Here is a 25638-nt window from a genome sequence, read left to right on the forward strand (position 1 = left end):
TTCTGGAATAAATCTATCTAAAGTACATATTCTAGAGATAAGTACCAACTTTAACATAATCTATTTATTGATAATTTTTGTATAGATTTCTTGGTACAATTACAGACTTTCTAAATCTTTTTCCTTTCCTGCTGAGTTAGTTATCCTAATGCTCTAGAAATACCACTTCTTGAAGTATGTGTTAACTGTCCCAACTAAGTTTGAAACAGGGTTATCATTAGTTCTCTGTCAGACACGTTTAAGAGGCTCATGTCTGGTAACCAAACCTTTTGTGTTCCAGGCTCGGGAACGTGCTTGGAGAATAGGCCAAAAGAAAGAGGTCACTGTGTACAGGCTTCTCACTGCAGGTACTATTGAGGAGAAGATATACCACAGGTCAGTCAGAATGATTTCTTGGATACAGCTGCACGCTCAGGAAGATGTTTGTAGTGAATCTGAGGTGGTGTAATAGTGACATACCTGTGCATGTGCACACATGGCTTGTAATCCCAACCTTGGTCATGATAGTTTTTCATCACAGAAAACTTCTAAAAGTTTCCCCTGAGAAATGGAGAACCTTTTTCTTGTACTAGACTCCCGACTGTGCTGCTCCATCTGTAGCTAAAAGACCCATGTGCTAAATGTACCTTATCAGTCTGTTCCAGTATGGATCCAGAATTCACTGTAAAAGAGAGTATGAGACAGAAAACAGTGAGTACCTTATTCAGAAGATGAGACTCAACAATTCCGAAATGCAAATTCCAATCATCAAGTTCTTTATATTCTCCTTGGGATATATCAAGATGTATGTGGTACATACATCTATTTACTACTGTGCAAACCCAATTTGATTATATTCCCAAATCATTCCAAAGTGAAAGAATTAAATCCCAATAACTACCACTCATATTCACGTTATTTATTCCAAAACGTATCTAAAGCCTTTAAAGTGCTTGTATTTCAAAATCAATGAAATCTTTTTGGTTTGCTTTTCCATTCAGCTTTCTCAGTAGTTAGCTTCACTCACATGAATTCCAAATGAATGTACATGGGAATCCTCTGTCTAGACTTTTCTCTTCAGAACTGAAATACCCTCTTGGAAAATTCAGATGAACAAAAAGCTCTAAATAATGAAATGCTCACGCTTAATGCCTTTTTTTAGTCTGTTTTGCCACATGGACACAAAGCACCCACTGTTGTTTGGCTTACATCCCTCTGCCACACTTCTGTTTGAACAACACTGACTGCATCAAGGAACTGGACTCTTAACAGTCAGGACAGCTGTCAGAAATTCATTTCTTTCCAGAACAGTGCAATGGACCTTGAACTTTAAGCAGTTGTCTTTTCTCTTTTCCTGTGTTTTCTTGCCTGCAAATTAAAACTTAGGTTTTGACCACTGGATTTAAAAATAGTTTCCCTGCTTAATGTCAGCAGAGCCAAAAGCATGATAAAAAGTGTTCGAGAGAACTGATTTCTGGTTTTATTTAGGGATGTATTTTTTGTACAGAATAAAACAGCTTTTTCTCTAGGCACTATGTAGTACAAAAATGGCATTGAAGCAGTTTTACCAATAGTAGAAGACTTTTTGCAGCTTAGATATCCTGCAGATTTTTTCCTTTTGGTCCTCTGCAGGTGGGCTCTTATCAACCACAAGTCTGATTTCCCTTTTCAGTGGCTGTCATCCAGTCATCACCATCAGACTGAGCTACTCTGCTGCTTTTGAGTCCTTCAATCAATTGAATCCATTAAATGTTGTCATTTTAACATGCTCTTGTTTTTCTTTCAGAAGCTTTCTGGTTGTTTTATTGTAACATACGTAAGCTTTTCAATTTTAATGGACAAAAAAGTTCTAGCTGTGAAGTTATTTATTGCTTAGTTAAGGGATGCCTCATAGGACATCTCAGGATGGTGGTTACCTGTTGTGTTATGGGGTTGTTGCAAAATAATAAATCCCCGTGTTTAACAATTTACATGGATGTTTGAAAGTTACTAACTCAAGATGGTCTTTTGGAATATAACATCATCTTCCCACTGCTTAATTGTTCTGTAGGGTAATGTTTGTGCTTATAGTTTTCTGTTTAAGCACTGTACTCAGTACTTAAACATAGCTAGACATTGTTTCATGCACAAAGTACATTTTTTTTCTTTTTTAGACAAATCTTCAAACAGTTTTTAACAAACAGGGTGCTGAAAGACCCTAAGCAGAATCGCTTCTTCAAATCCAATGACCTTTATGAACTATTTACTCTGAACAGCCCAGATGTGTCTCAGGGGACAGAAACAAGTGCAATTTTTGCAGGTACATGGTTTTTTTGTATTTGTTTGGAAGAAAAAATGTCTTAAGTGTTCTTTAAATGGATACTAATTTCATTCATCCCTCAGGTACTGGTTCAGATGTTCAAGTCCCAAAGCCACGTGATAATGGCACTTCCAAACGTGATCTCCATCCTGCAGAAAGCAGTTCACACAAGAAGATTAAATCTTCCAATTTCTACTCCTCCACAGACATGAAAGATTCTTCTTCTGAAGCAACAGAGACAAGTGAGGAAACAAAGGGAAATTCAGAAGCCTTTGACCAAAATAGCTATGCAAAAGATAATGCACAAGCTGCTATTGATATAAATTCATTCAATAAAGACAAGGAGGAATGCTTGGAAAGTGATGACAAATGCATGTCCCAGTCTATGCCATGCAGTGCAGGGTCTTCAGAAAAAGCCAAGTGTCTGCCTGCTGTGCTGGCTGGTGAAGGACATGGAGCAGCTAATGCAAATCCCAGCACAGATCTTAACCTTACCTGTGATGCAGCTGGCTCTTGGGAAGCGCAGGGTACTAAAACTGAAGATGGGCAATTGGATAATAATCATTATAAATGTATCTCAAAAACAAAGCACAGGGTGGATATGCTGTCACATGAGAGCCACAAAGATAAGTCTAAGAAGAAACATCACAAAGATGCCAAATTTGAAGGAAAGCGCATTCCTCATCTGGTGAAGCAAAAGCAATACAGAAGGGAGAACAGTGAAGAGGAGCAAGACTCAAAGAAAAATGATGACTATGTCCTGCAGAAACTTTTCAAAAAATCAGGTAACACTTGTTTGGCTGCTGAATAAACAGAGGTATATAAAACCTGTGCAAATGAGGGGAAAAGCTGATCTGTTACTCTGATGGTTAGAACTACAATACAAAACATGTTTGTTCTATTACTGTAGTGAAACCTTAAAATATTCATTGTTTAAATGCTCCAGTTATAAATTTGCTAATTACCTTGGCACAGACTGTTCAGAGAGATCTGCACTTCTGGATATAGAAGTAATGCAGTGTTTATCCTGTATATTTCCGGGATGTAATCAACCTTCATTTACACAAGGATTTCACTTCTGTCTGTCCTGTCCATAACAATGGAAATGATCAATTTACCCACATAATTGCCAGGTCTGTTGTGAATAATGACCTCATCAGCACACCAGAAGTGATTTGCTGTCAGATTGATTACTTAACTGATATAGAAAGGGGTTCTCTCATTAGAAATTACTGTACTGATGTGCTTAATATAATCACCCTGAAGAAGGGAAAATGCAACTGTGGCATTCACTTAAAAAGTGAGCATTTGATTTTCACATAAATTAAGAGATGTCCTCCTTCACCTTTTGTATCTTCTGGTTTTTAGGGGTACACAGTGTTATGAAGCATGATGCCATTATGGACGCTTCCAATGCAGATCATGTGCTGGAGGAAGCAGAAGCAAGCAGAGTGGCCCAGGATGCCTTGAGAGCCTTAAGACTCTCTCGTCAGCAATGTTTAGGAGCTGCTTCTGGTGTGCCAACCTGGACAGGCACGAGTGGTCTTTCAGGTGCACCATCAGGAATAAAGTAAGTTCAGTTCTCACTCTGCTTTCCCAGAAACAGAGGAGTTACTTAGGCTGTTAAGGATTACATTTTTTGCCTTGATATTTGTAGTAACATGTATCAAAGTCATGTTCATGTTTTGTATTTAATATAGACATAAAAGCATATTACAAGCCTAGGTAGTCTGTTCTGAAGTACAAAGAAAGCGTTATTGTTACACAGTATAAGAGAGCTTAGCAGAAGGCTCTCAAGAACCCTAAAACACCAAACTCAGTCTGTCTTTGAAAAAAACATCCTAGTCATTTTGAGAAGGATGTTTTATGGAGTTAATTCTTTCATGGGTTTTTAGGAGTCGGTTTGGCCAAAAAAGAAACTCCATGCTGCTTTCTTCACTTTCCACTTGCGCATCACCTGCGAAGAAGCACAAGGTAAGAAACACAAGCTAACATTCCTGTTTTAATAGCTGGTGTAGTGAAGTGTTACAATTTATGCAGTAAATCTGATTTATACTGTAGATGTCTCCTACACATTTGTAGTATTATGTAGAATTCTGTAATTTTTAGTTACTTGTGAATTTGACTTTTTTGTTTTGATGAAGTCTGGTTAGATACAGCAGTCACAAATTGCACCATGGTCTGGTTGTCTGACTTAATACCACCAATGCTTTTCTTTCGCTTCCTAAGTTCTAAAGTTGAGACCAGAACACATCACCTCTTTATTGTATATTTTAGATGACTAAGTTCTGAGTGGTCATGTTTGTGATTTAAGTCTAAACAACAGGCAGATTTTGTTTAATGGATTCTGTATGTCTCAAAATGCAACTTTCTCCATAGTCTGTATGTTTATTTGCAGGATGCAGATACAATAAAGAAACAAAATATAAAGAAGTTTGGTTCCAGCGAGCACTTTGATGGAAAATCTGGAGAATCGTCATCCAGTGCTCTGGACTCTTCATCTTTATTAGCTCGTATGAGGGCAAGAAACCACTTTGTTTTACCACAGCAGACAAGGAACGAGGGTGATGAGAATCATCAGCCAGCACCTGCCCCAGTCCAGGGTTCGACAGAATACGATGAACTGCTTGTGGATCTACGGAACTTCCTGGCGTTCCAGGCCCGCGTGGACGGCGAGGCCAGCACTCAGGAGCTGCTGCAGGAATTTGAGTCCAAACTGCCTGCAGAGCACTCCTGTGTCTTTAGAGAACTGCTCCGCAATATCTGCACCTTCCACAGGAGCCCCAGCGGGGAAGGGGTCTGGAGGCTAAAGCCAGAATTCCGATGACCTTTGGTCAACGAAGGCATCTCTCTGTCCACTTGACCACCATTCTCCTCTCAAAGGAGGAACATTGTTTGACTTAACGTTTTTAAGTATTTTGTATTCCTGAACTAATTAATGCCTTGAACAGTCAGTGGTGCATTATAGCTAACTTAATTTCCGATTTACACTATTTATATGAAAGTGGCATCTACCTCATAGATGAAACAATACAAAATATCAGCACCTTTTCTTTAAAAGAAATCTAATATAAATGGGATAAGGAACATATACTGACCTTTTATTGCAATAAGAACCATGGATGTTGCCATGGGTTATAAGACTTTGATTTCTGTGAAATTCCAGAAGACTACTTCCTTGATTTCCTGCTTGTTACTTGAATGGTTATAGGGCACACAGTGTGCCATCAAAAAAAAAAAAAAAAAGTAGGGGGGGAGATGATAGTAGTCAGCATGAGAGATTCACTTGTACTGACAAGTGTATCAGAATCATTTTATGAAACTCATCAGTGGTGAGAATTTTGTTTAAATGTGTAACTAACTTGGGAAATAATTCTATTGCCATGGAGGTTTAATCACAAAAAATGGAAAGCATGGTAGGATATTGAGTTAACTGACAATTGATAATTATGGAAAACCTACTAAAGAGAATACCCATTAACATCATAATCAGCAATCCAGTTACAGTCCCATACACCACTGGCAAGTGCTTGCTACAGTATTTCTTAACACTGTGGTGACAGTAACTGTTATGTTTGTCACAGGTTGTAAACTTAAAATTGAAATTTCATTAAATGTTCATGTGTTTCACTGTTACTTATGTCCAAAACTTTCCAGCTACCTCCCTAGCACTTAAAATTTTATACCTTGCCATAGACTGGGGTGTTAACTGGTGAGAGGGGAAAGGGTGTCACTGTATTTTACTAACCATAATCACTTTTGGGCACAGTTGGAACATATCTAGAACTTACACATCATATGTCTTCTATAGATAGGGAAAACTTAAACCTTCTTGACAGTTGGGTAGGTTCTAATACCAGGTATTTGTAGCAAATCCAAGTACGACATTGGGTCTGTCTTCAAGGTGCTCATGTGCTATACAAGAAAATTTTAAGGTGGAAAATGTGGACAGATTTTGAGAAGAAAACCACATTGTTGCAGCAACATGAAATTACTGTATGGCTTAATCTAGGAATAGTTAAATATACCTAATGTCCTTCCTAGCCCTAAGCTGTGGAAAGCTGAGCTACTTTTAGCTTTTTTGTTCACTGTGAAATTACCTTGTTTACTTTAAGTGGAAGTATAAATATTGGAAGATGAGTGGTGAAGCAAGAATACAAATTTACGTTCTTTTTGTTTTAAAAAAAAGCCTTTAAGAGACTTCCAATGGTTTTTCCTCTTGCTTTTACTCAGTGATAAAGGATCTGTAGAGATTTGCAAGAAGTGGTGCTTCACTGTGTATCAGTAACTCGTCAGTTGGCTTCTCAGAGGCTGGAATTGAACAGGGCAGACAATCCAAGAATGTTTTGTTTTCCTAATAGCATTTGAAGACAGGACTTTCCCTAACATCTCTTTCTCTGATCCCATTTATATTCACTTACATTCCCTCTTTCAAGAGAAAGATGAAACAAAGAACTTGGGCTGCAGTTGCTGTTGATATGACTTGAAATGGATCAGAAAAAGAGTAAAAATAAACCAATTTTGCTGTCTTCTTCAAAGCTATAGGGAATTTGAATTGGTTTGGGTGTCATGTCCCCATGCATCTCTACTTATCCCAGAAACAAACCAGGAATTCAGCAGTCAGCAAAGCTGCTGTTTCAGCTTATCTGTTAGTTTTGGTGTCCTGGTTTATTTCTACTCCCAGTGTTAAAGACATAGTTTCTGTATACTAAGGAGAATTTGCAGCTTCTCGATCTGTTCATGTAAATAGATTTGCATGTACTTTTTATAAATCCTTGGCTTTTACGGACTTATTAAAAAAGCAAAAACAAAAGTGTGTTCTAAAAGTCATTGGGCACTGGGGAGAGTGGGCAGGGAGGCATCTTCTCCTGTATCCTGTGTACTGACCACATGATGCTTATTATCTTTATTGTATTTCCATTTTTCATACAATTTCAAATTATGCATCCTAACAGCTAGCTTTTTTCCAATACCTGTGCTTGTTGAAAATGTTTAAGGACTAAATTAGTATTAATATAATACTCAAAAAATATTTGTAAATAGGTAATCTCAAAAGCATATGTGATTAAAGGTTTACAGACTGATTTATAGGTAAAAGTTTTTCTGGAATATAATATAGCTACTATACGTTTTAATGTAGAAGAGTTTTTTCAGAATAATTCTACTTTTATTCTATAAAGCATTATCTGATTTTTGTTTGTGTAGCTTTACCTAAAGTGTAAAGTGAATTCCTTTCACATCTTCACAGAATATCTGAAGTGATTCCTAAGTAACAATATTGCATAGTCAAACAAGTCTTGTATTTTAACTATCTCAGTTTCCAAGTACTCAATGCTGTAGCTGATAGTTGCTACTTTATTTGCACATGATTCCAAAAATCATTCATGTGGAATGCTTGTGTTCTTAGATTTTCTTTTCTTACCTCAGTAAAAAGGGGATAAAGAAAAATTAAAATACAGATGTTACTTTAGGAATCAAGCTGGGAAAAAACATTAAATCTTACTAAGGGAAGACATGTCAGCATGGAACAGTGAACATGAATATAAACTTTAAATTTAAAAAAAAGCATACCACAGGGAACTACTGGAAATTTCTTTCCTGTAAAGATGCTAAAAGCTGAGCACCATGCTACTGTGGGATGTGACCACACAGCTGAGCAGACAAATGCAGTTGAATAAAAATCTAGAAAGCTAAATAGCAGAAACTTTGATTGTTCTGTAAGCAGTCTTGAGGACTTTGTACGCTGTTTGAGTAAAATGTGCTGCACTGATACTTTAACAGCAGAAGTTAAAACATCATAATTGTTCCTTCTGGTTTCAAACCATATTTATAAGGAGAAAGTAAAAAACCCTCTTGTTTATTAAGATGTTTTCCCTTGTCTGCCCATCCCATCCTCCTTTGATATGATTCCAGGTGCTTATTCTCCTGTGTTCACCCTTTTGCTGAAGATTTATAGCCAATAAATACATCTCTGGTATAGAACTAAATTTTTACATATAGAAAAAAGGCTCAGCTAAAGGTTGGAGGCCTTTGACTTTTCTGGTCTGTAATGACCCACCACAAAAGAAATGTAAGATGCTGAATGGTTAGATTGATCAGAAATAGTAATTTTAAATGGTATTTTTAAATGCCTAACTTCTGTCTGTGGCTCAGCCTCTTCTCAAAGAGCTGCACCATGTGGAGAATTGAGTCTATTGCAGATAATAAATGTCATCCTCCCAAATAAAGCTGTAAAGTTGTGGGGTTTTACATCTGCAAGTTTTGGCTTCAGGTGACAGTCACCTATATGAGTTGTACTCAAGTCTTAAGGTCAACTTTCCTTTTGATTCCAAGATTGCTAAACTTGGCTAAATTTTACTGTCTTCTAATAGTGCAATTCTCTGCCTTTTGAGAAGCTGTAACAGAAGGGACAAACTTGATTATTTGTTATTTTCTTTTTCTCCTAAAATAATTTTATTTTTAAAATAAGAAACTGGATAGATGAATAACTAAACTGATGGGATAATACCTGACTTGGATTCTTTTTGCATACTGCTGTGATTCTTACGTAAAATTTAGGAAGTACAGTTCAAGCAGTTTTTTCTCTTGAAGGGAGGAGGTGTTCAGGAACAGTGGAACAGCAAGGAAGGATGATGCAATATCTCTTGTGCTGGTGGTGGCTGTGCTTTCTCAAATAATATGTAAAGATGGTGAAAAATTTAAATGTGAAGAGACCTTATAGCAACTTTATCCAACTTATTTCCAATGTATGGGCTAAGAAATTACTGAATCTCTTCCTAATTTTTCCTCATATTTTACATTGGGTAACATAGTCAATGAGATGATTTAAAAAGTGGAATAATCTACCTGCTTGGTCTTTTAGAAGTAGGGATGTCTGGAATTTCCTGCTGTAAACCTCTGGGTAATTTTGGATGCAGCACTATAATGCCTGCTGCATTGGTGTCTCCATCTGATGGATACAAGTCTTTAGAGGGAAGCAATACATCTTTCAGGTCCTTCAAAAATCCTTCAGGAAATGATAGCACATTACAAAGAAGTCCTGGTTGGAAAAATGGGTAATATGGCATTTTATTGTCTAGATCATTAATTCAGCAACTCTAATTTACACAAAACTATCATAGAAAATTGCTGAGAGTCCAGTTTTTGAAGGGCTTGCATAGGGCACATGTCTAGGAGTCAGGATGTGCTGGCGAGTCTGCACTTGGGAGTTTATCTCCTCTGGGAGAGGTATTTCTATATTAGATACATGGTAAAAACACTCACTGCTACTTAGGGCCATTTATAATTTCAATGTTCTAACATTCAAGCTAAATGCTGAATATACTAAATGCTTACTAACTCAGTGGATCTCTCCATCTATCCAGCCCTCACGGGATTGCTATTCTAGGCTCTGCAGTGATGTCACCACTCCTACTTCACAAAGTATTGCTGATGTGGTACAGTCCTGTGCCTCCAGCTGAGACTTAGAAGATGAGGCTTTCCATAGTAATTCTTGACTTGTTCTGGCGGCCCTGGTTTTGCTGCCTCTGCTATCACTAAAAGTAAAAAGGAGTTTGACATCTTTCATGCAAGGGCCATTCCTCTTTTCTTTTTCAAATGGGCCTAAGATGCTATGGAAGTGAGTGAAATGCCTCGTGTTCTGGCTCCCTGCCTGAAAAACCCAGGGAAGACTGCAGAGCATCATTCTTTCATTCACGGAGCAGAAAAGGAATCTTTCCTTTTCCCAGAAAGAGCAGATCTGTTGTGAGTCACTAAATTAGGAACAACAGAACCAGTGCAGAAAACACAGGAAGTGTCTCGCAGCCCTGTTGAGAAAGAAGCAACTCCCAGCCTGCTGTACTTACTGGCACTTAGTGTCACATTAGCATGAACAATAACGAGAGGAGGGAGGGTGTGTTCTGAGCTGAGCTCTTCCTTTCTGAATGGCAGAGTTGGACCTGCCCTTTATTCCAAACTTGATAAAGTTCTGAAATGCACAATGAAGGCTCCTAAGTTTTCTCTGCCCACTGGTGCTACCATGCAATAACCATGCTTTTTCAATATTGCTATCCTGTATTCACCACAATGGCATCAAAGATGATGTGGCAGGCCATATAATAAGTACCACCATTCTTACCCATAAGCTATACCTGAAAGCCAGATAATAGTAAACTCTTCAGACCCAACAAGCTGTTTATCCAGTCATTTGAGAGAGAAGGGAAAGCAATGCCAATGCTGAACTCCAGAGAATCCACCTAAAATTTTAAGTTAACTATCTATCACAGTTCCCTGCAGATTCCCAGCTTTTCCTGGGCTCCCAAAGCCACACTGCTCACAACATGTAAGTTGAGAGAACCTATTTTTATTGTACAGAACAGGGAGGTTGAAGCCTTGCACTAATTGCAAACCAGGACTTAGAATCATCAGAGGAGCTATGACCAACTCCTGCATAAGGCTTACATAAGTGGTGAGTCATGCAGTCTTACAAAAGAATAGGGAGAGAGGCTTTCATTATGTTGTTTGCCTAATCAGAAATATGAAAATAAAAGAACACAGCACTCAGTGGGTTACGTTTGGCTAACTGTAGGCTGGAATTTCTGCAGTTGCACTACGATAGAGGCATTTCGTTGTTTGTGGTCCCAGCTTATATTAAACAGAGAGGATTTTTTTCATAAATCTTTGCCTCTGGGGCAGAGTTAAGGTTCTTTGGGAACCCTAGCTACGTGTTCCCAGACATTAATGTCTGGAAGCAGCACCATGAGAGCAAAAATGAAGGGATATGCCTAGGGAGGATACTGGGAGTAAATGAAGATACCCAAGGGCAGGGTAGGGTTTGTGAGGATAAGCATGCGAAGAAGCAGTGGAGTGGAAGCAAAGCTTTTTAGGTTGACTGAAAAACAGTCTAGTGATGATTTCTCCTATCATACTTGTCTCTTTCCAAGCTCTCAGGCAGGTAGCTGATTGGGTATTATTTTATCCAGCACTGTTGTTAGGCATGAGCTGAGGTACCTACAGCCCTTAGATGACAAGTGGAGAGTTTTGAGGATCAAAGTTGGCTGAAGCTATATGTGTGGCAACAGTGATCTTTACTGGTCTGATTAACCCATCGCTGCTTCTCATTTTCCTCCATTAGTCTTTTGCACCTCGTGGCAAATTACCACAGCAAGCTTGTCTCATGGTGAAATACCATGCTTCTCCCCGCAAAATATAATATTAATAACTCCACTTTCTTTTTTAAACGTGGCTTCAATAACTGCAGGCTGGAATGAGTGACAGGGGGAGGGAGTCTGAAGCAGTAGACCTGCACGGCTAAGTGCCAAGGAACTTCAGCCTTAGAGGAGCAAAAGGTGAGTGCTTCCTCTGTCAGAGCTAATTGAACAATACAGACTAAACTTCGATTTTCCCAAATGGCTAATTTGGAACCGTGTGGAGCTGTGGCCTTTTTGTCTCCACCGTATTCTCCTATAGGTCCACCTGCTTGTTTGGTGCAAGTACTCCTGTCTAACATCGTGTGGCTAAGCAGAGGAGGAAGCAGACATTTTTATCTGCCCTACAAACTACTTCCCATTGCTTTCCTGCCTGGAAAGAGAACACAGCGCAGTGTTGCACAAGCAGAACAGGCACTGCTGCATGAACCATCAGGAAGGTCTATTTGCTCCTCTTTAAGTTGCCAGCCTGCCTTAAAAAAGACTGTGCAGGATGCTTCGGGCTGAGGTGTGCTCATTTGGGTTGTTTTTTGTTTCGGTATTTTTGGGGGGTGGGGAATCCCCTTTATCTACCAATGAGTGGGGGGAAGGCAAATTATTGAAAGCTGTTTGACTCTGGGAAATATTTAAGCCTTAAAATAGCTCTTCAGAACGTATATTCCTGCTCCTACCCCTCATTACTTCAAAGCCTGGCTGTTTTTGCTGCACTACACTAGCAGAACCCCGGACTCTGTCCCTAAAAGCCTCCTTCTCCGGGTAGCTGTAGGGCCGGAGCTTGAGCCTGGGGAACTGCAGACTCCGTCCTGCGGCCGGCCGAGCGCCCGGCACCGGGGTGATTCCTTAGGCTGTGAGACGGGAGGATCCCGGGGATCCCGGGCATCCTTAGGCTGAGAGACGGGAGGATCCCGGGGATCCCGGGCATGCCGCAGGCTCTGAGGCGGGAGGACATCGGGGATCCTGGGCATCCCTGGGCATCAGGGAAGTACCGAACCCACGCCCATGTCCCTGTATATTTTTTCTTGACGCGGCAACGACAAGGAACAGCAACTGGTTTCAACAATGCCCAAATCAAAGCCGTTTCGGGGTGAAAACAAGACGGCAGATTTAAAGGATAGGGCTTTCCCAAGTGCGCCGTTCTGGGCTGACCCCTGGCCCTGCCCGCGGCAGCCCGAGCCCCCGAGCGCCCGGCGGCCCTGGGATGGCAAGGAGCGCACGGCGCTGCCCATTGATACCTAAGCGCCGCTGATGGCCCGGGCGAGGCACGGCCGCCCCTGCCCGCGGCCCTTGTCCCTCAGGGCTGCGCGCACTCGCCGGGCCCGCCGCAGGGCCGCTGCCCCTCACGCTGCGCCGTCACGGCCGCGGGGCCCCGAGGCGGCCCGGCCGAGCCCGCGCCGCCGTCCATGGCGGTGTGCCCGCTGTGGCCGTGCCTGGCCGGGCTGCTGAGCCTGGCCGCGCTGCTGAGCCTGGGGGCGGCCCACGCTCTCCCCCGGCGCCCCGGCCCGCGGGACCAGGTGCTGGCGGAGGCCCTGCAGCGCCTGCGGGAGGTCTTCGACATCGAGGAGCTGCCGCCCGACGTGCTGCCCAGCAAGAAGCCGCCCCAGTTCATGGTGGATCTCTTCAACAAGGTGGCAGACGCCAACGGCATCACCCGCGCCCCGGGGCTGCTGCAGGGCGACGTGGTGCGCAGCTTCGAGGACCGAGGTGGGCCGGGGCGGCGGGGCCGAGCCGGGCGGGGAATCTCCGCGGAGCCCGCGGGGTCTGGCGTTGTTCCTGAAGAAGGGTCTTTTCCAGTTCACGTGGACCACCACCGCTTCTACTTCGACATCAGCGCGATGGAGAAGGGCGAGCAGGTGCTGAAGGCCGAGCTCAGGGTGTTCAAGCTTAAGAGGACGCGTCTGTCCAGAAGGTCCGACGTGCAACACTTCTGCAAAGTAAGTGGGGAAATAGTCAGTTAAACATTTAATTGTGCGATCGTCGTTAGTAATACTGCAAATGAGGAGTGAAATTACACACCACGCAAACCTGCTTTATTGTTATTGTTTTGTCGTCCTCACTTTTTCTTTGACTCCAGCAGGCAGAGAAGTAATGCAAAGTTTTGTCTTTGGCAGTACGCTGTCCTTTGTGCTATGGCAGTGAGCCTTCCCTAAAGATCAAATATCAGACCTAGCCCAAATCAAACTGCACTGTTCTGGGTTTTAAGTTGTTTCAATATTCGAATTTAAATTTATCTGCTGGACCTGCTCCAAAAAATAATAGCAGCCAGGGATCCATAGGAAGACATGGTGGGTAAGGAAATTGAGTGTATCTGTTCCTCTTGCAAAGGGCAGGATTGGACTTTTTGCAACCTGAAGACAAATATGTGGAGGAACAGAAGACTTTGATGGTATCAGATATTCAAAACCAGATAGGGATAGTCAGGATATTTTTGTATAGTATCTGTAGGCTGGTATCCTGCCTCTGAATGCATCTAGAAGTAGACGTATGTAGCAATAACTGTTTTTCTGTTAAACTGTCCAAAATCTACTTTTTGCCTCATTTAGAATAATGGTACAGTTTTACACCTGCGATGTAGCAGAAGCCTGCATAATCTTCATCCTCCTATTTTGCTGTAAGGACAACTGAATTAATTTCTTATTGCTTTTGTTGTATTGCTGTTATCTAGGTGGAAGTGTACGAGCTTTTGGACAGTGAAAAGAAGCCACAGGAAAAACACCTCATTGCATCAAGATTATTATCCCTGTATACGGAAGGCTGGGAAGTCTTCAACGTCACACAGACAGTAAGCAGAGAAGTCTGACATAATTTTATTTCTAAATCTTTTAAGGGAACAGGTCATAACTTCAGCATTGCCATTATGCTGGATTTTGAGGTCAATTCAAACTGAAGGACACCAGCTGAGAGAAAAGCTGTCTCTATCCTTAAAAGTACACCTGGTGCTACCTGAACTAAAGAAGTGTTTATGGGCTGCTAGGAGCACAAGAATGGTGCAAATTGAGTAACCCAAACCTAGTCGATGGAGGGACATCAGGCCAAGTACGTCATTATGATTGGAAACCTTGCGTTAGTCCTTAGACTGCCAAAGCCTTTGGCATTGGTTGTGTACTAAGAGTAGGTTTTCATTTCTCCCTTTTATTCTGGCGACATTTCTGTAGAGCACTATGGTTCAATGTTGTGTTTTCTGGAGTTTATCATGGTCGGATTGCCTTTCATTCAACTTCCCCAGTAGACTTCTGTATTTGTGAGCTTCAAGATTTGTTTTGTAGATATCCATAAAGTGTAACAGCAGGTGAATGCCTTTCCATACCAAAAGAACACACATATGGTTTTAAACATACCGTTTTTTGGGGTTTAAAACTGTACTCTAGGACAGTGTTTTCATTGCCTAAGCTTTATGATCAGACTGAACACCATGCTTGGATGATTGGTTGAGTTCCATCCTAAGTCATGATATTCCTGCTAGAGAATGGCCTGGCCTTATCTATCAGTGTGTAATTATAACAATTAGATAAGTAAATTTGCTTGATTGCAAGTTTCTCCAGATGCTATGGTTTTTAGATTTACATGAGTGTTAATGGTATGAAAAGTCTGGAGAGTTCATATTACTCTGTTGAGATTGCTATGAAAAATAAATTTCTGCTGAAAGTCAGAGAGAGTTTGTTTTAATATTAACTCCTACACTCAAGTGTTCGCTAGTAAATTCTCTGAAATTAATTATCTTTCTGTAAATGTAGCTTTGGGGAATGCATATGCTATTTTGTATTTTTAAGTGTTGAATTACTGGTTTAAATATTAAATTCAATGGAATCTCAGCTATACAGTTATTTCACTTCTGTTATATGTCCTCATGCTCTCATAGCTTGTTGCCTATTCCCTTTTCCTAATATAAACGTTGCTTAATCATAATGCTGTAAATAGAATATTGTTTCAATATTTTTTCTTTCCCTGTCTTCACCAGGTTTCCAAGTGGGCTGGAAACAGCAGCTCCAATCATGGCTTTTGGATAACTACGACACATGTATCCAACAATGGAATGGAACACAACCTGGTTACATTTGCCAAGAGCCAGGGCACTTTGCAGGAGAGTAGAAATGCTCTCCTTGTCCTCTTCACGAACAGTAACAAACAGAGATCTCACAGCTTTGTACCCTTAGCTACAAGTAAGTTCACTTTGAGAACATGAATTTCCTGTTCATCTTCTCTTACCTTCTGCTACCTCATGCAGACCTAACCTGAGTTATTTACTTGCAGTGTCGAGCAGGTTTGAGGTTCAGCTTTGTCAGTGATCAGAATTTGATTTAATAGTTTTTGCTAGTAGGTCACCAGCATCCTAAGTTGCCTCTCCCCTTTATAAAGATTGTGTTTGCAAGAAATATTCATTATGCCTAAAGGAAACTAGTTTATTTAATTTGCAATGGCGTCGGAGTTCTATTTTTTAAGTACTATTTATATTATTTTTGTGGTGGCGAAATTTACATGGAGATTGTATGTTAGGTTTTGACCGAAAAAACTGCAGTGACTTGGAAAACTTTGTGAAAATTCTGGTAAAGTATCTGTAAGTAGAGTCATTAAGAGTGATTTTAAGAGTAAAAGAGGTTGTTAAATAAGCAGTTTGAACTTCTCTGTCCTTGGCTTGGTTTTCAAGCATCTATTTAACTTCAACGACTAATTAGCATTGTGACTACAGGCTGCTTTCATCAAAGACAACACCCTCGTGCCTTAAATTTCAAAACAGTGTCTTACCTCTCCCACTGGCCTTCTGTAAAACCAACTAAGGCTGGATTTTAGGGCCTGATAAAGGCAAAGAGCAAAAGCTGGGAGGAGTGGCAAAAATCATGCTGTTCTGGCTTTGCAGGCTTTTCTGGTAAACGATTATATTTGCATATCAGAAAGAAGGTAGATAGGACTTGGATCGGTATTAAGTAGGTGGTGAAATTGATTAAAAAGAAAAATGAGGCCAGCCTGTTTATTTTTGTTTTCCAAATAAAATTTAATAGTGAAATCCTAGGTCCCAGTTTAATGAGCATCAAGCTCTGCATGGGATACTGTGTCAGGATTGAGAAATATCTTAATGAAGAAAGTCCTTAGACCTGCCTATTGTTAGTGGTCAGTGGCTACACAGATTGTTCTACAATCAGTGAGTTTCAGCTTCTGTATGTGAATCCTGAGGTCTCCATGGACCTCAGGGCTTCTCAGAAGGTACTTTAAGAAAGCATCCTATTGTCAGTAAGCTTCATTCTTTAGCAGTGTTCTGTAAACATGGTGGTGGTTTTTTTAGATCAAAAATTTGAAAAATATATTTTTAGAAATGTTGCTTTACACATTACAAGGTTACTGCACACTCTGTTTTGCAAGTGTATGGGTAGTTTCTAGAACACTGGAGGGAAAAAGGCTGTGAACTCCACCCTGTATTAGCACTGCCCAGATTAAGGTGTGTTGTAGGAGTGGCCATATGAAGACTATTAATACCATTCAGCCCTAAAAAAGGACTGTGGAGTTCACAGAATACTTGGTAGATCATTGCATTTTTCCTTTCTCTTTCTGCTGAACTGGAGCTTTTTCAGGACACAAAGTGAAACACAAGATTTGACAGATTTGGAAGTATGGCTGAAATGGCAATTGAATACACACCCCTTCTGGTACTTTCACAGGTTAAGTGCCATTTCAAAATCTACTCTGAAGACTTTAATACAGATTTATTTAAAAGACTTTCATGCAGAATACTGTATTTAGTAAAGGGATTTCGTTTGTGATATATTAACATACAGCTTCCTTTCAGAATCAGAAATCAGCCCTGCCAAACCTGGTGCTTCCCATGTTTCTCATGAAGTTGGTGTCATGGAAAGCAGCAGTGCCAGCAGGAGCAGGAGACGCCGAGCTGCCGCAGCCCCTGCTGCCAGAAGCCAGCTAACAGCATGTCACCGAAGGGAACTCTATGTAGACTTCCATGCTATTGGCTGGTCAGGATGGATTATTTACCCGAGTGGATACAATGCATTTTATTGCAGAGGATCCTGTCTCTTCCCTTTGGGGGAAAGTCTAAATGCAACAAACCATGCTACAGTTCAGTCCATTGTTTATACACTGAAACTGTCTCAAGATATCAGCATGCCATGCTGTGTGCCAGATGAATTGAAGTCCCTCAATCTTCTCTACTTCGATGACAAACAGAATGTCATCCTTAAAAATTATAAAGACATGGTGGCAACAAGGTGTGGTTGTCATTAGCAAGTAATTTTTTTCTCTGCATTTGGTGTGCACCTGGGTTCAGCTCCCCATTTGCCACTGAAGATACCAAAGGAGATGGCATTTCAGTTTATAGGCCAGGAGAGATAGAAACTCATCTGTCATTCAAATCCTTCTCCTCTCACCATGGCTATGTGGAAAGGTTATGAAGAGCTGTGGACTTCAAGACCTCCATGGAGAGCTCTTTGAATGCCTGTACACCAAGGAAACAAACTCAGGAACTTGCTATGTGAAGAAGTTGAAACACATTGACTGTTCAAATTCGGGTCTTGTTCTGTACGCTAAGACTCAGAATTTCCAGTGATTTAACAGGCATGGCATCCTGTGTCAATCCAGGATGGGATGCAAGTGTGTTAGTAACACAGCCTGACTCAGTTTTGGCTGCATGATCTGGTGGGGATGTGCAGTCCTACTTTGAGCTTTCAGGATAAGTGTTTGCCCAAAGCTAATCTCAGAGGCGTCTGTCGCCTGCAGACCGTGCATTACCAGGAAATGGACTTCTTCCCCTGAACTTCGTGCAGCTCTACCAAATGCAGAGACCTCCTTCTAAGTCCCCATGGGACTTGCCAGCCAGTGTTAAGGAGCACATAAGTCAGTATTTGTCTGGCTTCTATCTCAGGGCTGCAACTCTGTGTGGTGAGGCCAATGCCTCTCTCCGTAATATTACTCCCCTCCACCACTATCTGCTGTGGCTGTTAGTCTTCGTGGCACCAGAGATTGCCTTTGTGTATTTGCTGTACAACAGGGTCCTAAGCTTGAGTCAGAATCCTCACAGTTCAGCAGAAAGAAAGAAAACCATGAAGCTTTGGAGGTCCATGAGAACATGCTAGATGCTGGCCTGGTCTAGTGTCTGCAGCAAGTTTGGTGGAACGTACTCACTGATTCCCTTCCATTCTTCCTTGCAGAATAGGACATAGGCTTGGAAGGGGCCTCTTGAGGTCTTTCAGTCTTGCTGCAGTTTCATGCAGGTAACCAGCCCATTGCAGTTCCTCAGTCAATTCACTGAGTTGTATCTTAAGCCTGGTTAGACTTCTTATATCTATTAATCCTTGAAGGAGGCTGACGTCTCACAGAATGTGACATCTCCCATGGGCAGGATCTTCATGGAGAATTTTTTTACTCAAATGAGATTTTTAAAAAGAAAAAAGAAATGTATGTAATGTTTTTCTTGCTGTAAATACTAATGTCTGTAAGAAATATATTTTATTTAAAACTCAAACACTTGGGATATATTAAATTGATCTGTAATATAAAATGATAATTTTAAAATAAATGTAATGTAACATTGGTTTGGTTTGTATGTTGTATTTGAACCTCCTCCCTAGAGTCATGAATCAAGTAATTTTCCAGAAGAGAGGACGTTCCCAATGGCTTCAGAGAGTACTGTATCAAGTCCTCTGACTTTGTGTCAAGGATTATAACAGAAAAGCAGAATAAACATTTTTCCCTTCAGGGAGGATCCAGTAGTTATTCCTCAACTGAAGGTGTTTTGATCTCGGTATATGGTCGTCCTGGTAAAGTGGAATGCAAATCTGGTAGCAGGGTGGTTCTATCTGCTGCATCAGCCACACCCAGCCGTGGGATTCAGTTCCATTGGCAGAGGAACCTTGGGAAGCATAGAGGGTCATAAAGGAGCTCCTCTTACTGGTTTATTTCCTAGGCTGCTCTTCTGCACTCTTCCCTTTTCACTGCAAAATTATTGCAGTGTTTTAAGTCTGTAGGAACCACACCTTGGGTGTGGCAAGATGTATCTACAACGGGAGTCTGGAGAGTCTGGATGAGGCTGTTTGTGGATGGAGACCAGCTGATGCTTTAACTGATTCTTTTGGTAGAGGCCCTAAGAATTTTAGCCAGTTTTTACTGGCAGAATTTGGAGTGGATTGGCAGAGGCAGGTTCTGTGTCCGGCATCGCATTTTCTGTCCATGTATGACATGATTCCAGCACCATCGGCTGTGTATAAGCTTCATCCTTCACTGCTCAACACAGAGAACTGCCCAAATTTTTTTCTACGATATCTTAATGTGTTTCTTCTTGCTTCAGATGCCAGGGAAAAAAAAAAAAGGAAACTTTTCTACTGAAAAGCAAGAATGGTTAATAAATAAATGATGGGCATATTGAATATTAGCTAACATAGTGCTGCCCTACAATAGGTGAAATATGCACAGGCAAGCTAGGAGCACTCAGTAGTTTTGCACACATTAAATTATTTTTTTTCTGCACCACTCAACTTAGTCTTATTATGCCCCATTAAACCCTGATAATTAAAACAAAATATATTGGAATTGTTTATCCTGGACTTTGTAAGGAAATGAGGTTCATAATAATGCCAAGGGAAAAAATTTACACTACACCACAACTTGTAATTAGAATAACAATTAGGCACTAGTAGGCTCTTTTTTGTTGTCTTTTTTTCCCATTGTTTTGGTTTAGAATAAAGGTGAATTTTCTTCTTATTCATGAACTGAAATAAGTAAAAATTCCAAAATAAGAAGAGAGTCCATGGTAAAGCTCATGGGAAAGCTGTAGGTTTACACTCAGCCCGATGAAAAAGCATTTTGTCTAAGTTTGGAACGGAAGCAGTCCAGGCATGTGAGATACACGCAGTCCCACTACTCCTTAAGGTGGGGAGAGCACTAAGCTGGTCCCGACAGCACTGCAGTGGGGTGGCAGTGGGGTCAGAGTATGTTGAAGGAGAGAGACAAAGATAAAGAGCACAAATTCACAAGAGTGGTCTCCTTTTTGTAGAAATTTTTCTGAGGGATTTCTGTGGTGCTCCTATCGCAAGGTATAGATGATGGGAAGGTGTTTCTTGGCACTGAGGCAGGAGAAGGTATATGCTGGGCATGTCCTGGGATGGGTAAGGCAGAAAGGATGGGCTTGGGGAAATTCATCTGGCATGGGGTTTTTTTGGGGTTTTTTTTTTTTTGGTTTTTTTTGGGGGGATGGGGGTGCGGGGCGAGGGGAAGAGAAAACTTAAATGTGCCTGCCCTGAAGAAGCTGGAGCACAGCAGTGCTGTAAGCCACTGAAAAGCCCCCCACTCTCTTCTATCGACTCTGCAGACTTGAAAATGCTGTTTGGTATCAGGAAATCTGCTAGGATTGAATGCTCAGTGTTGTTTCCAGACTGCCAAAGGTAATTACTATGGTTCCTGTTCTTCGTGTAGGAAATGGGGTAATTATTTGAAAGACTCGTGGCGGATAGTATTTATTCATAATCCTGGAGCTTGTCTCCGGGAAAGAGGAGTGGCTGGGTGCCTATGGTAAATTGCAGGGCTTTCCCACAGATACCAAACCTTCCAGATTATCCCCAGACCCCTTCAGATCACACATGCAAATGCGTATATACACGTGGATTCATTCTTGTGTTCACCCATGGACACATGCATTCGCATTCAGAGCCTCACTCCTGGTTCATCCCAAAGGATGCTGCAGTTTACCGGTAACTGAGATGGAGTGCTCGGGCTAATTTGAGAACATTGCCACATCCAGAGGGTGCATTTCAATGGCTTTGTGCAAAAGAATGTCACACCTAGGCCACTTCTCCCCTTCTGGCCTGGAGTGTAGCTCACCTCCAAGGAGAGTAATTAGTAAGTGTGAATTTGTCTTATCTTTGGTGAATTAAAGAATTGTGCATTAAAGCAGCTAATAAAATGTTTTCCGTCTTCCTGTTGGGTTTATTGCTAGAAGCCATTCACGGAATTAGTGGGACTGCTAACTTTCTGTTAACTAATCCTGTTGTCATAGGATGTGTGCAGCTTTAGATTCATGCACATACTAACTGCCCTAATTCAGAGCTAGATCATGGCCTGTCTTATTCTGGAAAACAAAAGCTGCAGGTTTTGTCTAGGAAAATGACCTGATACTGAGAAGTGACTGACCTTTAACTGAAACCATGATTCGGTGATGCTGTAAATCCAGGCATTGAGACACCAAGGGGCATTATGGCATAAATCCCAGTATGCTGGTTCAGATCTGCTCACAGAAACCTTGCTTGGTTAACCATCAGGTTAAATGAAACTGTCAGGCATCACAAAACTGGTGTGTGTGTTTAAGAATCTGTATAGACTTTCTACTGTGACCTACATTGTAATCAACTCTTCATCGGAGTCAAATTTTGTGCTGAATGTGCTGAGCCAGTGTTGGTGGCCAAGGAACTGTGTCCTCAAAAGCCATAGACTGAAAGACCTTCCCTTGGACGTCTTTACTCACAAATCTTGGTTAGAAGACTTCCTTTTATCTGGAAAGAAGCACCTTTGTATGATATCTTCACTAAAAACCCAGACAATCCCCCTGAAAACCAGTGTTGTTTTGCCCCATCAAATCCTGGCATAATCCCAGCCTGTGCTCTGAGTCAATTCAAGTGGTAAGTGTAGGTTTGGTAAAGGCACAGCTCCAGGCAGAGAACGGCAGATACTGAGTAAGGCTCCTGGCAGACTAATCTAGAGATTAGTCTTGTGCCACTAGAGATGCCACAAGGTACCTTCTTGTTTTCCATGGAGAGCAAATGCAACAGTGATTTGTGGACTGTTCATAGGGTGTTCATAGGGTCCTGGCCAGCTCTGAAAAGAAACATACAGCACAGTATCTAGGAGAGTTATATGGAGGACAGTGGTGAAGGTCTGTGTGTACCTGCATGGAGCTTTTTGCGATCTGGGCTGAATGAGTATAACACTTGCAAGGGCATAAATAAGACAAGAGATCATGGGATCAGGCCCAGCATACTGAACGACTTCTCAGTGGCATGTAATTTAAGCTACTATCCTTTTCCGTCTCATGCACTTCCTTTGCCATGTCATGAAATTCCTATCCAATTCGATTGGTTGCTTAGCCCTTGCCCAGACTCTGATTAGAGACTTTCCTCTCTGATGTTGCATGTAATTTCAGGTCATGTAATTTCAGTCAACAACAGCTCTCAAATGAGAAGAAAATATATACCTGTATATGCATACCAGTATATGCAGTTCCCATTAAGGGCAGAGGAGAGAGGGAGAGAGGGAGAGGGAGAAGGCTTACTTTCATTATAAATGGGACGAGGAATGTAAAAGTTCAATTACCAGAATGCATTTGCTTTGTACGTTTTAGACCTGCTGTAGCTACTGTAACCAGTACATGCAGTTGGGTCTAATTGCTGCTTTCCAGCTTGACCTAATTGATGCTCTGATTTGCAGTCACCTACCTCTATGAATCCATGTTTCATTACATTTTACCCTTGCTCCTGAAATCCTAAAATTCCCATGGGGAAAAACAGACTACAGCAATCCAGTGGTTTTGTGTATGAACTGACAATTCTGTCTCCCCTGTAATTTTCTTCATCTACTCATCAATGATGAAAATACAATAGAGTGAGAAAGAGGTTTATTAGTTACCTCCAAATACTCCTTATTTAGGCAGGCATAACTACTTATAACTCACTGGGAGTTAAACTCTGAATGAAAACTGCAGTGATATAAAATCAGCCTAGAGATAATTTCATAACCTAATTGGGGTGTTTATATTACAGGACTGTGTTATTCTCAGTCTCTACCCATAATTGCCAAGAAAAAGTTCTCTAGTGAAGAATATGTCAGTATTTTCCATGGCAAAATATTTAAACAAAAGCTTCTGAAATATGAAAACCTCATGGTTTTAGCTTTAAATAAGCATTTCAATCATTTTTAAAAAAACCCCTCTAATGTCTCCTGCAGCTTTGATTTCAAACACGTCACATTCTTCATTAAAGCAATCATTGTTAAAACAGAGGGACATAAAGCAACATAGGATTTATTCCTTCATTAAACTGATGATCCGTATATGAAGCCAATTAACATTATGAGTCTGGTGAACATCAAGTGTAAAGAGGTTACAGAAAATTAAAAGCAGTCACCTTGGTCTTTAGATAAAGAAAGAACACTTTTACATTATAAATTATAAGAGTGTCCAAGCGGGACAAATCGGCAAATTTGGTTAATTGGAAAATACATTTTACTGCACATGAATTAGGGTAAAATAACCTTTTAGCTGCTAGCCTTTTTCTGTGGTCAGGTATTGAGAATCACGGGAAAGGAAGTGTTTGGACATGGAAAGGCAAGAGAGCTGTTTCATCAAACTGAGCCATTCAGACTTCCTTGAGTTTTACAAATGATCCCCTCAAAGCTCAGTGCTTCCAAGGAAAACATCCATTCAGTGATTTTGCTCAGCAGTTCAGCCCTAGGTTTTGCTGTCGTGGGTAAAAGATGAGGTGTGTTTTGGTGTGCAGCACAGGAACACTCCTGCTTTAAGACAGACACCATCAGCAAATGTCTATCCAGAATTATACTTATTTGGACTTTTTCTTGCAGAAAAAGTAACCAATATTGTAACCAACCAAAAGTAACCTAGTAACCAACATTGATGTCACTATAGCCACAGTAATAACAACAGTAAAAATAATGTTAATAAAAATTAAGTTTATGAGAGAGACTAAGGACTTTACATAAATACGGATTTTTTTTTCTGAAATGTTGTAGCTCTGAATGTTATTCCATTCTTGTTTTTAGTGCTTGCCTTTGGTAGCTGAATGGGAAACTACCAGAGAAATAGTAGAAATAGTAGACATTATCCTGAGCAATTTACTGCGTATTTTTCCACGGTGGTCCCCGATTCGCAGTTAAGCGTCTGCAGCAGGGGGACACGGAGGGACGCAGGAACAGCCCTGCCGGCAGCCTTTCCCCCGGGAGGGACGGGCGGAGTGGGGCCAGGGCTCGGAGCGGGGCCGGGGCGCGGAGCGGGACTGGGGATCGGAGCTGGACTGGGGCGCGGAGCGGGGCCAGGGCTCGGAGTGGGGCCGGGGCGCGGAGCCGACCTGGGGCTCGGAGCGAGGCTGAGACTCGGAGCAGGGCCGGGGCTCGGAGCTGGGCCGGGAAGCGGAGCGGGGCTGAGGCGCGGAGCGGGGCCGGGGCTCGGAGCTGGGCCGGGGCGCGGAGCTGCGGGCGCTCTCCGTGGTGCTGAAGCGCCGCCGCCCCTGGGCTCCGTCCGCCCGAGAGCAGCGCCCAGGACTCCCCAGCGCTAACTTTTAATTATGTCAGCCTCACGTTTGGAGCATTAAAATTAAACAGACACCGAGCTGGCGAGGGGTGGGGGATTATATATTGCTTAGTTATCTCCTTGTTTTGCAGCTGCTGCTCTTTGGGAGAAAGTTGAGTCTCGACCGGCTTCAGGGCTCTTCTGTTTCTATTTAAAAAGCAGCGACTTGGAGCACTTCCCCGTGCTCCATTCCGCCTTCTCTCCCTCCTGCAATACGCTGAACTTGCAGGCTTCAAACTGCTGGGGAAAGTGAGTCTTGGAGCCAAAACAGCAATGCAGCCCCCTGACTAGAGCAAGGCCTGAGAGCGCCATAATGAAGTTATTATTATTTTATTAGGGGTTCTTATGATAAAACACTATCTCACTCCTCTCTTCCCCACGTCAGAGAAAAACGAAAATGCACATCTGTCTCTGTGCAAAGGGATCCTACAGTACTGGCCCTGTGTGGATCTTAAAGCTCAAGAGCGAGAGACTGGCAGGGGAGATCCAGGCAGCACCTCTGGGTTATGTTCTTCTTTTTAAGGTTACTTGACCTACAGCTTGTGCTGCTATTTATTGAGTGCAGTCAGATTCAAAACATTTTTCTTTGATCTCGCATGGTACTGTAAAAGCCATCTCGATTCATAGTATACTTTACTGCTCAGAGACTTGCCTGGATGGTGAGTCAATATCTGTTGTCAAACAAAGATATTCCTAAAAATGTTTATGTATGTGTAGACATGTAAATATATATATAAAACACATGAAGACAGCTTTCTACATCTATTACTAGTACACTAAAATTATAAGTGAATGGATAAGGTAGGATCAGATAAAATTAATTTGGATCTCAAGTAAAACTAATTTTTGCCTTGCTTTGCTAAAATAATGCTTTACAGGATGGAAACATA

General features: G+C 41.5%; 2 protein-coding genes across 5 annotated transcripts in view; both read left to right on the forward strand.

Annotated features, from left to right (window-relative positions):
• The window catches only part of ERCC6 (ERCC excision repair 6, chromatin remodeling factor), a 44936-nt gene extending 37845 nt beyond the window's left edge, over positions 1-7091 (forward strand). For all 3 annotated transcript variants that reach the window (XM_085065310.1, XM_085065311.1, XM_085065309.1), the window contains 6 exons: positions 281-375; positions 2133-2278; positions 2362-3063; positions 3647-3848; positions 4174-4252; positions 4677-7091. In XM_085065310.1, the coding sequence (XP_084921436.1) occupies positions 281-375; positions 2133-2278; positions 2362-3063; positions 3647-3848; positions 4174-4252; positions 4677-5105 (1653 nt within the window). In that variant the 3' untranslated portion in view covers positions 5106-7091. The remainder of the gene's footprint in view (positions 1-280; positions 376-2132; positions 2279-2361; positions 3064-3646; positions 3849-4173; positions 4253-4676) is intronic.
• A 5240-nt stretch (positions 7092-12331) lies between these two features.
• LOC146435356 (bone morphogenetic protein 2-like) lies at positions 12332-18927 on the forward strand. 2 transcript variants are annotated; one of them, XM_085065313.1, is made up of 5 exons: positions 12335-13164; positions 13255-13394; positions 14126-14242; positions 15419-15620; positions 17240-18927. In XM_085065313.1, the coding sequence occupies exons 1-5, from the start codon at positions 12864-12866 to the stop codon at positions 17686-17688; spliced, it is 1209 nt and encodes a 402-aa protein (XP_084921439.1). In that variant the 5' UTR covers positions 12335-12863; the 3' UTR covers positions 17689-18927. The 2 variants fall into 2 exon arrangements, with proteins under 2 accessions (XP_084921438.1, XP_084921439.1); XM_085065312.1 differs by having other exon boundaries at positions 12332-13394.
• The last annotated feature ends 6711 nt before the right edge of the window (positions 18928-25638 follow it).

Source organism: Lichenostomus cassidix, chromosome 6 (genome assembly GCF_008360975.1).
Source record: "Lichenostomus cassidix isolate B80296 chromosome 6, HeHo_3.0, whole genome shotgun sequence".
Classification (NCBI taxonomy): Eukaryota; Metazoa; Chordata; class Aves; order Passeriformes; family Meliphagidae; genus Lichenostomus; species Lichenostomus cassidix.

Coding starts and splice junctions, on each gene's coding strand:
- LOC146435356 (XM_085065312.1), top strand. CDS start 12,864: ATGGCGGTGTGCCCGCTGTGGCCGTGCCTGGCCGGGCTGCTGAGCCTG. Junction 14,243..15,418: donor TCTTCAACGTCACACAGACA/GTAAGCAGAGAA, acceptor TGTCTTCACCAG/GTTTCCAAGTGGGCTGGAAA. Junction 15,621..17,239: donor CTTTGTACCCTTAGCTACAA/GTAAGTTCACTT, acceptor GCTTCCTTTCAG/AATCAGAAATCAGCCCTGCC.